Consider the following 13235-nt stretch of genomic DNA (forward strand, 5'->3'; position numbering starts at 1 on the left):
AGCATCAGTGTTTCTTCTATATATGAACTAGAGGTACTTTATATTCTCACTCACCACGTTAAAGAACAATCATTTTTAAAGAAGAGCAGTAATTACAAGCCCACTTGGAAAATGTGCTTAAATTCTCTACATATATATCGTATTATACACTCTGAATTTGTAGTTATTGTGCATCAGTTAAGATGAAACAAAGGATGAACACTTGTTCATTGAGAAACTTATGGAAAGTAATTGGTGACTGGGGAAGTCAGTAGTGAGAAGAGATTCAATCACAGGTAGGGATAGAGAAAGGATGAAGGTTGGGTGATTCCAGAGCAAGGGTGTGAAGAAGGGAGCTGGAACACAGACTGGTCTTATTAGCTGCACTGGAGGCCAAAGTATGGCTTGTTATATTTGGTCAGTAGGTGGCACCAAATAGCCAACTTATTTGGGAAGGTACATTGTGCTTGAGTTTCACCTTGAGTTGGATTAAATCTAATTTTCTGTACTTTCAGAATTTGGGACTAATCATACATACACACACACTAAGAACCCTCCTAGTTTTAATTTTGTAAAGCCTTTGATACTGATAGAGTTATAAAAATTAGCCATCTCCTAGGTCAAATGGCAGGTAACAACGCATTCTCCTTCCTGGTCCCATTCAGTAGAATATATTTATTTAGTTTTCTGTAATTTTGTTTTTATGAAATTCCATAAGTATACTGCTAATATAGTTTTTAAAATTCTTTTGTATTGTTAAGTTGTTTGTCGATAGTGGGAATTTTACTTCTATTAAAAGTTTTTTTCTGTTTGATGAGGGATCACTGTTTCTGGAACATTTCTGAGCATGAAATAAGTCTTCAGAATGTTTAGGTTCATTGAGTGAATAAGAGCTGTATTGAAGGGAGAAGATACATGCGCAGCTAAACATTGCATCTCTCCCCAAGGGTGAGGTAGTAAAGTGAAGACAGCAGTGAGCAAAGAGTTGAAGCACAGGTCCTTATGTTCACAGGAAAACACTAACTCTTGGTAGGTTCCTCAGGAGGCAATGTTAGGGCGTTGCACATGAATTCATGATAATTGAAAATAATTGCAGACATCTATGCACCACCACTTATAAATAAGTGGTGCCACTTATTTGTATCTTAATCTTAGGCATTTTCTTCTTCTTCTTCTTTTTTTTTTTTTTTTTGGTCGGTTGTGGGCCATGAACTCTGGGCCTGAGCGCTGTCCCTCAGCTCTTCAGCTCAAGGCTAGCACTCTACCACTTGAGCTACAGTGCCACTTCCGGTTTTCTGGTGGTTTATTGGAGATAAGAGTTTCAGGGATTTTCCTGCCCAGGCTGGCTTTGAACTGTGATCCTCAGATCTCAGCCTCCTGAGTAACTAGGATTACAGGCGTGAGCCACCGGCTCCCAGCTAAGCTTTTTTTTTCTTTCTTTTTTTGGGGGTGCAGGGAGGGGAGGTCCAGTTGTGCTGGGCCTGGGCGCTGTCCCTCAGCTCTTCAGCTCAAGGCTAGCGCTCTACCACTTGAGCCACAGTGCCACTTCTGGCTTTTTTCTTTTTGCTTATTTGGTACTGAGAAATGGAACCCAGGGCCTCATGCATGCAAGGCAAGCGCTCTACCACTAGCCACCTTCCTAGCCCCTAGGCATTTTTTTCTAATGGGTGAGGTATACAGGAAGAATGGTTTGTTGAATGTCTTCTGTAACATTAGATGAATGAGAAGCTGAAAGATTCTTGTGGTGTAAACCAATGAAAATAAACAAGTTCATTCAGAAGACCCAAGTAGTGTTGATGCAGCTTGGACAAAACTTTTAAGCTTTCAGTTTAAACTTTTTTAAGAGTGATGAAGAACCATTTGTTGGGCATCTATCATCTCATAAATCCTTTCAACATCCTGTAAATTATCTTCTCATGGCTGGGGAAACTAAGGCTTAGATACTGAGTAGCTTGGCCAACATCACATATCTGATAGGAAGCAGAGCTAAAGTTTAAAACCAGCTTTAAATTCCAAAGACTTGTTGTGGATAAGCCCTAATTGTTCGTCTTTCTTATTACCTTTAATCTATGGGGTTGTGTGGGGAATCTATATATATGACACACTAAATGTTTTCCCTTTTCTTCCTTCCTCATAGACTTCTAAGAAAGAGCTGATGTGGAGGAGCAGCTGAGACAGACCAAGATGACAACTACAGTAGCCACAGATTACGACAACATTGAGATCCAACAGCAGTACAGCGATGTGAACAACCGCTGGGATGTGGATGACTGGGACAATGAGAATAGCTCTGCACGGCTCTTCGAACGGTCCCGCATCAAGGCTCTGGCAGGTGAGTCTCCTTGCCTGTCACTGAGGCCCAGGATGCTCTGTGGTCATTTTAAAAGATATCTACCTTGTTTCTATTACAACTGTTTCTGTTATATTATCTTACCTCTATTTAAAGATGTCCCATGAGAGCAAGCTGACCACATTATAAGCAAGTTTTGTTGGAGAGCTGTCAATCTCAATGGCCAAAACAATTCAGAAAAGAGTGGGGTTATATAGTACTTTAGAAAGAACTGTGCTAATATTGTAAGCTTTACCATTGAGCCACTTCTCCATTTCTGGCTTTTTGGTGGGTAATTGGAGATAAGTGTCGCATGGATTTTTTTTACCTGTGATGGCGTTGAATCTCAGTCCTCAGAGATGTGCCTTCTGAGTAACTAGGACCATGGGTGTGAGTCACCAGCGACTACCTTTTTTTTTTGACACATAGTTCAAAATATTGAAGAATATATGCACAAAATATCCAAGCTAACCTGTGTATATTTAATATGTGATATATTAAGTACTTGAGCTGTGTAAGGTTGGTCAGTGTCCTAGTCAGGGACTTCAGATGTGAAAAACTAATATGGTAAGAGCATATTTAATACTGCAATGTAAGTCTGCCATTGCTTTATCAACATTGGGAGGAATATGACCTTGTTGTATGGTTCCTCATCCTTTGTTGCTAGAATATACTTTGATATTGATTCTGGTTAGGGTAGAGAGTATGTTAAACTAAAATTGCCCTGGCAAGCTGGAAAATAATCCATCACTCAGAAAACTCAACAGTACCAAGTATATGTAAAGCAAGTCAAAATAATGTATTCAAGCTTCTACCTTGTAATTTGAGATTTCAGAGGAAATTGTTTGTGAGTAAGAGAATTGTTTATGTTTTTTATTTTCCCCCTCTTAATAATATCTTTGATTATATTAAAAATTATGACTTGATCAGGTACATTTACTGTTGGTTATGAAAATATGTTGCTTTTTTTCTTTATAATAGAATCTAATTATGAAACATGTATCATTTTTAAGCAAAAAGAAAATCCAAAGTGGCTTAAGTAACAAAGAAAATTTATTGAAGTAAAGGACTTGTTTCTTTCTCTCCACTTTTTGCTTTTTTTTTTTTCCCCCTAGTATAGGTTCTATTCACAAGCAGGCTCTATCTTGTAGTTCCAAGATGGCTGCCATAGATCTTAGAAATCCTACATTTTTGGAACAGTCCATGGAAAGAACAACTCCGTATTCCCATGGTCTTGAGATCTATCTCACTGGGCTTGATTGATCATGACTTGGGCTGGAGAATAGGATGCACTAGTGGGCTTCATGTAAAGAAGATGTACCCCTCTATCGGGAGAGTTTTGCCAATACTTCCCAAAACATTTGGCTAGAAAATTTATAATATAATAGGAAGGAAGAAGAAGGGAATGAGTGTTAGAGATACACCAACTACATACCATAGGAAAAGTATTCAACTACCTTAAGATAATTTGTCTCTTATGTAGTAGTGATTTAAAGATATTTCTTGAGCTTGTCTAAATGGATGATTAATCACATAGTCATTGACTCCAGAACTGGTCTTTTTTATTTCTTAGCTTTAGGAAGCCATAGATCCTGGCTTATGCTAGTGGATTGATTGGTACTTTTATTCCTGGGCTGGCTTTGAACCATCATCCTTGGATTTTAGGCTCTGGAGTAGCTAGAGTTACAAGCAGGAAGGAGTAATTAGCATCTGCCAAACCTAGTCATTTTAAGAGGTGGAGTCTAGTAACTTGGAATAGTCTTGGAACTGGGAAGAAAGAGACTAGGCCATGAACCTTGTAGTGACTGATTCAGTGGCAACCACAGCAAACCTGAAGAGGCCAGGCTGCAGGGACTATCTTCAGGGACTATCCCATGACCACAAAAATCTGCTCCTGGGCTACACAAGATGATAGGCCATCCACAACCTCACGCATTCATCATACCAAACTAGGCCTTTCCTTTCCACCTCTCTCTCTTCAGATGCAGCACATTTATGCCCAAGGGAAAGAAAATAGCTTCTTGGGGCTGGGAAGGTGGCTCAGTGGTATAGAGCTTGCCTTGCATGCCTGAGGCCCTGAGTTCGATTCCTCAGCACCACATAAGAAAAAAGCCAGAAGTGGCGCTGTGGCTCAAGTGGTAGAGCGCTGGCCTTGAGCTGAAGAGCTGAGGGACAGCACCCAGGCCCAGAGTTCAGGCCCCACAACTGGACCCCCCCAAAAAAAGAAAAAAAAGAAAGAAAATAGCTTCTTGTGTGTTAGCATGGATTTTTAAGAGTCATGGTTAAATCTATCTATATACTTAATCACAATAAAGAATTTGAAATATATATATATATATATATATATATATATATATACTTTGTATTTAACTGATACAATTGTGCATGTTTATGAGGTACAATGTAATCTTTCAGTACTTTCGTAGAATGTTACAATCAGGATTTAATAGCTGCAACTTATTTTCTTATCCACTGTTGAGGCTGTTTTCTAAAGCACAGTAAATACCCCCACCATCTTTTCTGAAATCCAAATCTGAAATAACATTTTTTCCCCAGGAGGTTCATGAAAATTGGTGAAGAGGAAGTCTGTTTAGACCATTACATGTGGACCTTGACTTTCATACTTTTGTGACTATAGGAATCAATTCAAGACTCTTTTCTGTTTGTTTTTTTTTTCTTACCTTCCCTCCTATATCTTGTAGACCCATTTTTTTCCTTGTTTTTGAACCCAGCTTGAATTCCATCCTTGGATTCCATCTTAAATTCTGTTTTTTCCTTTTAATGTTGGCTGAAATCTTGCGGTAGCTGAGGCGAATGATCGGGCTCTAGAGGACCAGAAAATACGCAGCCATGCTGCCACGGTTTCCTGGATTAAGCCTCTTAACTACACACCCAGCTCTTCTCCCCAGCCACTTTCTATCTTGGTCCTTGCTATTCCAGAACTGGCTTCTCTTTCCTCAGTTTCCTTAGGCTTACTTTCCCTTAATCCTTCCTCCCTATTGCTTCCTTTCTCTTTTATCACACAATTATTTTTCCTTTCAGAAAACCCAATTCAGTTATTTAAGAGCATCCAGCTGGGCGCCGGTGGCTCATGCCTGTAATCCTAGCTACTCAGGAGGCTGAGATCTGAGAATTGTGGTTCAGAGCCAGCCCTAGCAGGAAAGTCCATGAGACTCTTATCTCCAATTAACCACTAGAAAACCAGAAGTGGCGCTGTGGTTCAAGTGGTAGAGCACTGCCTTGAGCTGGAGAGCTGAGGGACAGTGCCCAGACCCAGAGTTCAAGCCCCATGACCAACAACAACAACAAAAAGAGCATCCAGAACTGTACAGCATTTGCCATTATCTAATTCCAGAACATTTTTATGGTTCCTAAATGAAATCCTGTACACACTGAGCCTTGGCTTCCCATTTTCCTTTCCTTACAGCCCCAGGTAATCATTAATCCACCTTTTGACTGAGATTTGTCTATTCTGAACTTTTCTCAGGAGCAAGGAGATAGAGGAAAAAAATTGTGTATCTTTGTCAACATTAACCTACAATTTTATGTAAATGGAATCATACAATATGTAGCCTTTTGTGACTAGTTTCTTTCACTTAGAAAATTATTTTCAAGGCTCTTCCATGTTGTGGCATGTATGATTTCTCCCTCTGCCTGCTTATATAAGGAATGGTGGATTAGTGAGGAAGAGCAGCCAAGACTATAAAAAACTACCAGTGAAAGCATCCATCACATCCATCCCAGGGGACCATGCAGAGGCAGGCAGGCACAGGAGGAAGATTATTACAAGGTTTATTAGAGGAGCCATATTTGCCCAGAGAACGAATGGCAGCCTCTACTATCTAGGTAGAAGCAGGGTCTGAGAGGTAGAGGTGAGGTAGATGGGAGTTCAGGTGGGTCTGGGCAGAGATAGGGAAGGGCCAGATGTATGTGGGGAACTCCAGGGTAGGGAGGGGCTCAGGTCTGGGTGGGGCTGAGGACCAAAGGTGGGCATAATGCTTACAACCAGCACCAGAAATTGTGGCTTTGGTTTGATGACTGCTTAGGAACAGATGGCAGATCTATGTAATACTATAGACCTAAGAGTACTGTGGTCATTCGAAAGCCTACTGGTGGATGCTGGGTGTCTCAGGTGGTCATGTTTGTTGCTTTCATTTAACTTTTGTAGTTTAGTTCTTTTGCCACTTTTCTACCTCAGTGCTGTCTATCCATCTACAGCTCAAAGTGCATACGGCCAGAGATCAGGGGGATATCAGACTTATCTTGCGAGGAATTATAGCATGATAGAGGACTGGAAAGAGACTGGGTGGAGTATTTTGTGTGACTAAGGAGCGCCAAGTGTGAGGAGTACCTGGACTAATGTCTCTGTCTCTAGATGTGGTTGTCCAAATGGCAGGAGCCAGGGCTGCCATCCTGGGTTCCTGGGCTTCACTGCCTGTCCCTCACTTTCACCATCTTTCTCTTTCCAGTGGAAAGATGGCCAGTATTTGGGACTGAGGCAATAATTTACTAGGCTTTGGTCAAGTGGCTGCATCCGGGCCAGTGAATTGTGACGTAGAGTGTGGAGGGATGTCAGAACAAAGCAGCTCCCATCTAACCATAGAGCTGTTTCCTCCAAAAGTGGCTGGGTGCTAGGAACATGACAGTAAATAATAGGTGTTCATAACAGTCGATCAGAAAATTGATGTTCTTGACTGATAGACATTTTACAAAATGGAAAACTGAACGTTCACATTCACACGACAGATTTCTATCTACCCATCCATCTGAGATGCTGGGTTTTGAACTCAGGATCTTGTGCTTGCTAGGCAAACATTCTACCATTTAAGCCATGCCCTAGCCTTAAATCTTCCTTTTTAAAGTAAGGAACCAAGCCAGATATGGTTACATACACCTGTAGTCCTACTGGAAACTGAGGCAGATGGATTTTTGAGTGGGAGACCAGCCTAGGTTATTTAGTGAACACTACACCAGCCTGAACTGCATAGTGAAACTGTGTCTGTCACAAAAAGAAAAAAGCAAGGAGAAACAGATGCCTGAATGAAGAAAGATGAAAGGAAAAGAATGGAACCAGTACTGGACAGCTTCCTTTCCAATCATGGAAAAAATAACTTAAAAAGAGAAACAGAATTTCAGTTGGTTAGAATATGTCTCCTAAGTTTTAGTTTGCACCTAAGTTAATATTTTACTAATGTATGTGGTAATTTTGTGGGTTTCTTCTTTGAGGCCTCAGAGACCAACCTGTTTTTAAGAGTAGAACCAGTGCCCAATACTAGCATGCTATTCCAGGTTTTTCAGACTAGAGTGTTACAAGTACTACCTTAGCCTATTTCTTACATGTATTCAATTTTGGGGGAGAAAAGACAATTTACATGAAACAAGCAGTGAATACAGTAGCATTATATGAAAAGTGTTATCTCAATGCTTTCTGAACCTTAGCCTGTTCATCCTTTGCCTAGTAACCACATCCATTTCCACAGTCCCTGTCTCCCCTGTAATCTTATTACTTTATGCTCAAGGGAATTTGCTGAGCTTTGAATTTTAGCCTGTGAATTTTCAGAACTCTAAAATAGTGACATAATTGAGTTCTGAGTATATATTACTGGGTGAGGCTGATAAGAATTTTGCCATACAGGTTTAAATTTCTTCATCCTCCTTCAGTATCTTGAACATGTATGTGAAGTTGCTTCATTAGTTACAAGATTGTCCCTGCAGGCATATTAAGAAACAGCTGGACTGAAGTCAGGGAGATGCGGGGCTCCCCTCTCAGCATGCCTGGATCACTCTGTAATTCTTAAGGAAACCCGTGCATTCTTCTTCACTTTCTAATCTGAGCCCTAGCCCCATTAGCAAACTATTTGGTCTGTGCTGCGTACACTGACCTTTTCTCTTTGGAAAACTTCTTTGGCCCTTATTATTCTCTGTCTTATTCCCTGTGCATTATTATTTTCATGTGTGTACTCAGGGCGGGTAAATCCATATTCTCTCCCTCTGCCAGTTAGTCACTTCCTGGAATCCAGTGACAATAGCTGTTTCTTTCAGCATTACCTGAGTAAGTCTTGAGTAGTTAGGAAAAACTCACATATGCTTAGAATGAGTTCTTACCATTTAGAGAATGTTTGTGATATTTATCTGACCATTTTATGTGTTTAAGAATTTTACATTAAAATGCATTGTGAAATAGTGTATTGTATATCATACATTACAGTGCGCTCATTGAAAAGAAAGCAAAAACCCAAGCACTTCAGCAAAAGACAATGGATTCTTTCTTTCCTAAACCCATCTTACTCTCGGCAGATAATTTCTTTTAAATGTTTAGCGCATGTCTTTTGGGATATCTAGTCATGTACACAATTGAAGACAAGTATAGAATATACATATTCACCTTCACATATCTATATTGAAATCCTAGCCCCTAAAATGCTGGAGTTAATAAGAGGTGAAGTTTGAGAGGAGACCTCAGAGTAAGACTAGTGCCCTTCCTTATCCAAGGAACACAGAGATGGCCTTTGTCCCAGGTGTGAGAAAATACACTAAGAGGCCTTCACCAAGAAACCAGGAGGAGGGCTTTCACCATGAGGCCAATCATGCTAGACTCTGACTTATACTCCCTAGAGTTGTGAAAAACAAGTATGTGTTGGTTAAGCCTCTTCCCTTTTCTTTCTTGTTTGTGTTTTGTTTGGCCAGTACTCAGGGCCTAGTGCTCTCACTCACCTTTTTTGCTTAAAATTGGTGCTCTACCACTTGAACCACAGCTCCACTTCCATTTTTTTGGTGATTAATTGGAAATAAGAGTCTCTCATATTTGTCTGCCTAGGCTGGCTCCAACCAATGACCCTTCTAGGATTACAGGTGTATGAGTCACCAGTACCTGGTCTACCTTTTTTTTTTTTAAGGTAAAAACAGAAGCAGGTCGGCCGGGCGCTGGTGGCTCACGCCTGTAATCCTAGCTACTCAGGAGGCTGAGATCTGAGGATCGCGGTTCAAAGCCAGCCCGAGCAGGAGAGACCGTGAGACTCCTATCTCCAATAAACCACCAGAAAACCGGAAGTGGCACTGTAGCTCAAGTGGTAGAGTGCTAGCCTTGAGCTGAAGAGCTGAGGGACAGCGCTCAGGCCCAGAGTTCAAGCCCCACGACCGACAAAAAAACAAAACAAAACAGAAGCAGGTCTGCAAACATCAAAAGTGTTTGCCTCAGATTTTTCATTCTTTCAGTGTCTGGCCTACCCATGACAGAGTCAACTTGGCAGAACTGCACTTTGAAGTTGGGGGCACTGTAATGATGTGTATGCAGTAGACTAGTTATCCTTCACACAAAGCTGTCTTTATGGCGTATGCCTCCTTTGGTACTGCAAGTCTTACCCTTATCTGTTTTAGTCATATGAGCTAAGGCTACAGAGTCCTTTGTCTTTTCCTTCTTTAGGTCACAGTGGTATTTTTGTACCCTTTCCATCTTTACCTCTTTAGCTTCCATATTTCCTGAGAAAAGGTGCTTTATGGAGGATGTGTATGGTATTTGATAAGTCCAGTGGCCAAGGCAATGCAGGGAGTAGGGTGTTAGAGTGGTATTTACGGTAAGAGTGCCTCCATTTTGCTATACTAGCCAAGGCCATTCATCTGCCTTCTAGATAAGCAGAGCAGAGTGCTTATTTTAACTAATGTATAAGTTAGCCTTTTTTTTCCTGTGACTGCCAACCAGAACATCTTAATATCCATGACACTAACAATGTCATTTGTCCAGTAATACCTGATAGCCAATATTTACCCTTTTGTTGATATATTTGATAATCTCATGGGTTGGTTTATGTATGATTTTGAAGTAACTTTACATACCCAACTCTTTTACCCTTTATATGTCTCTTGTTAGCAGTAAGTTTACATACCCAACTCTTTTATCCTTTATATGTCTCTTGGTAGCAGTAACTTTACATACCCAACTCTTTTACCCTTTATATGTCTCTTGTTAGCACATACAATTTTATGCCCAGAGCTGGTTACTCTGCCAAGGATTATTGTATGCTTCCAACTTCTGCTGAGGCCCTAAACACACCATCCATGGAATTGTACTCATTGTCTCTAAGCATTTGAAGGAAGGCCAGTGTTAGTGGGGATGCTTGTAAATAATGTAGAGGTATTCAAGACTGCCTGAGAAATACAGGATGCAGAGGAGGAAGGGCTTGAGGAGGATGCATCTGATACTGATGTGACACCTAAAACCCCAACACAGAATGAACAGGTGTGCTTGTGCAGCTTTCTTTGTGCATTTAATCAGCTGTAATCTTCAGGAATGCCCACATGTGGGTTGGCTTTTGAACTCTGGCACATTCAGGGGGCCATCTTAATTGGCACATTGAGCACAACTGTTGTCCGAGCTGAACTTTACTATGGAAGCTGATTCTCTATATTTTTTAAAAACTGAATGAAGGAATGCAGAGTAGTTGTGATGATTTAATCTATAACCAACTTGTGATTTTGAAAGAAATAGAAAAAAGTGAGAACCACATTTTTTAATGAGATTCTTTATTATGTGACCACATTTTAAATTAGAAGTGATCTTACATGAGTAATTTCACACATACATAATTATATTTATTTGGATATATTTGTGTATACGCCTACATATTTAAATTTCATAATGTAATGTTTAGTTAATTTGATGAAATGCACTGAAGTTTTCTTTGTGTGTGTGTGTGTTGCATGAGTCATGGGGCTTGAACTCTACTACTTTGAGTCACAGTGCTACTTTTGGTTTTCTGATGGTTAATTGAGATTAGTCTCATGGACTTTCCTGTCTGGGTTGGCTTCGAACTGTGATCCTCTAATCTCAGCCTCCTGAGTAGTTAGGAGTACAGGTGTGAGCTACTAGTGCCTAGCCTCTATTCAACTTTTTTAAATGACAATGATGTTCAACTAATTATATTAATTTAATTTGTGTGTGTGTGTGAAAGAGAGAGGGGGAGGGGCTTGGTTTGAACTCAGGGACCTAGGCACTGTCCCTGAACTTGTTCTTTTGTATTTTTTTTTTTTTTTTTTTTGCTCAATGCTAATCCTGTACTAGTTGAGCCACAGTTCCACTTCTGGCTTTTTTGCTGGTTAATTAGAGATTAAAGTCTCACAGACTTCTCCAGGGCTGACTTTGAACCATGATCCTCATAACCATGATTCTCATATCTTGGTCTCCTGAGTAGCTAGGATTACCAGTGTAAACCACTAGTACCTGGCCATTTGTTATTAATGGTATGGAATGCCATGTTCTAACAGGAATATTTCCCAGTACAACAAAGTGGTCTCTATTTGTAAGCTTTACAAAATTAGACATATTAGGGTGAATTGTGACTGATTTTTTTGTTTTGGTCATTATTCATAAATGAGTGAAAAAATATTTATTGATCATTTATTGTGTGTTAGACATTGTGATTGGTGTTAGAAAGACAGAGAAAGGCTAGGTGCGATGATACATACCTGTAAAAAACATTACAGCATTCAAGAGGTCAAGATAGACTTGTGACTTTGAGGACAGCCTAGGCTACCTGTTGCAAAAATCAAAAAGAAATGCTCATTTTGGCAGCACATAAGCTAAGATTGGAACAACACAGCAGAGAAGATTAGCAAGGAGGCTATACAAATTTGTGCAGCATCCACATTTTTACATGTAAACGTGTATCTGTATATCTCTATCTGTCTGTCTGTCTATCTATATATCTATCTATCTATCTAGGATCACACACACATAGAACATACCTGTAATTGTGGGATTGCTTGAGGGATTACAGGGAAAGGAGAGGAAAAGTAACCATGAGAGAGAGAACAATATGGAAATGCATCGCATCTGTGAATGAAGATGGAATTCACTAAAAACTACTGAATAATAGAGTGGCAGTGGACATAGGAAAAGCAAGAGTAAGTGGGGAGGGGCTATTTTCATTAAAATACTGCATATGCATATGTGGAATGCTGTGGTTATGTCTCTTTGAAAATTAACATACTGTTAAAAGTGACAGGATATGAATGAATGAATGAATGAATGAATGAATGAATGAATGAATGGACAGGAATATAAATGAAATAAATAAAACATGAATGAATGAATGACAGGACTATAAAATGTCCAGTGTGGGCTGGGAAGGTGGCTCAGTGGTAGAGCACTTACCTTGCGCAAGGTCTGAGGTCCTGGGTTCGATTCCTTAGCACCACATAAGCAAAAAGAAAAAAAAGCCGGAAGTGGCGCTGTGCCTTAAGTGGTAGAGCGCTAGCCTTGAGCTGAAGAGCTGAGGGACAGCACCCAGGCCCAGAGTTCAGGCCCCATGACTGGACCCAAAAAAAAAATAAAATGTCTAGTGTGTGAATTCTAGGGGTGGGGGAGGATAAATGGGGAAAAAATGTTTTCTGCACATGTGTAAAAATGGAACAGTAAAGCTTGTTGAGATTTTGGAAAGATTTCATAAGGGGAAGGTAATAAGGGTTTGAGTCTGATCAAGGTACATTGTAAGCTGGGTGCTGGTGGCTCACGCCTGTAATCCTAGCTACTCAGGAGGCTGAGATCTGAGGATCGCAGTTCAAAGCCAGCCCGGGCAGGAAAGACCGTGAGACTCCTATCTCCAAAAAACCACCAGAAAACCGGAAGTGGTGCTGTAGCTCAAGTGGTAGAGCGCTCGCCTTGAGCTGAAGAGCTGAGGTACAGCGCCCAGGCCCAGAGTTCAAGCCCCATGACCGACAAAAAAAAAAAAAAAAAAAGGTACATTGTATATGTCTATGGACATAGAATGAAACCCCCTAAAATGAAACCCCCCATTAAAAATACGGAAAAAATATAAAACCAACGAAAAAGAAACAGAGATAGGTGATTAAATGTAAACCAGTCTTTCTGGTCAGCAACAGAGGAAATGATCTAATTTCACAGAATGGCTATATTAGTAGATGGAAGGGA

At 40.3% G+C, this 13235-nt stretch overlaps 1 protein-coding gene across 1 annotated transcript in view; it reads left to right on the forward strand.

Annotated features, from left to right (window-relative positions):
• The first annotated feature begins 2120 nt into the window (after nucleotides 1-2120).
• Sptbn1 (spectrin, beta, non-erythrocytic 1) overlaps nucleotides 2121-13235 on the forward strand; it is a 143789-nt gene continuing 132674 nt past the window's right edge. Inside the window, exon 1 of the mRNA XM_013017938.1 lies at nucleotides 2121-2311. Within this exon, the coding sequence (XP_012873392.1) occupies nucleotides 2164-2311 (148 nt within the window). The 5' untranslated portion in view covers nucleotides 2121-2163. The remainder of the gene's footprint in view (nucleotides 2312-13235) is intronic.

This window comes from Dipodomys ordii, unplaced genomic scaffold (genome assembly GCF_000151885.1).
Source record: "Dipodomys ordii isolate 6190 unplaced genomic scaffold, Dord_2.0 Scaffold37, whole genome shotgun sequence".
NCBI classification, from domain to species: Eukaryota; Metazoa; Chordata; class Mammalia; order Rodentia; family Heteromyidae; genus Dipodomys; species Dipodomys ordii.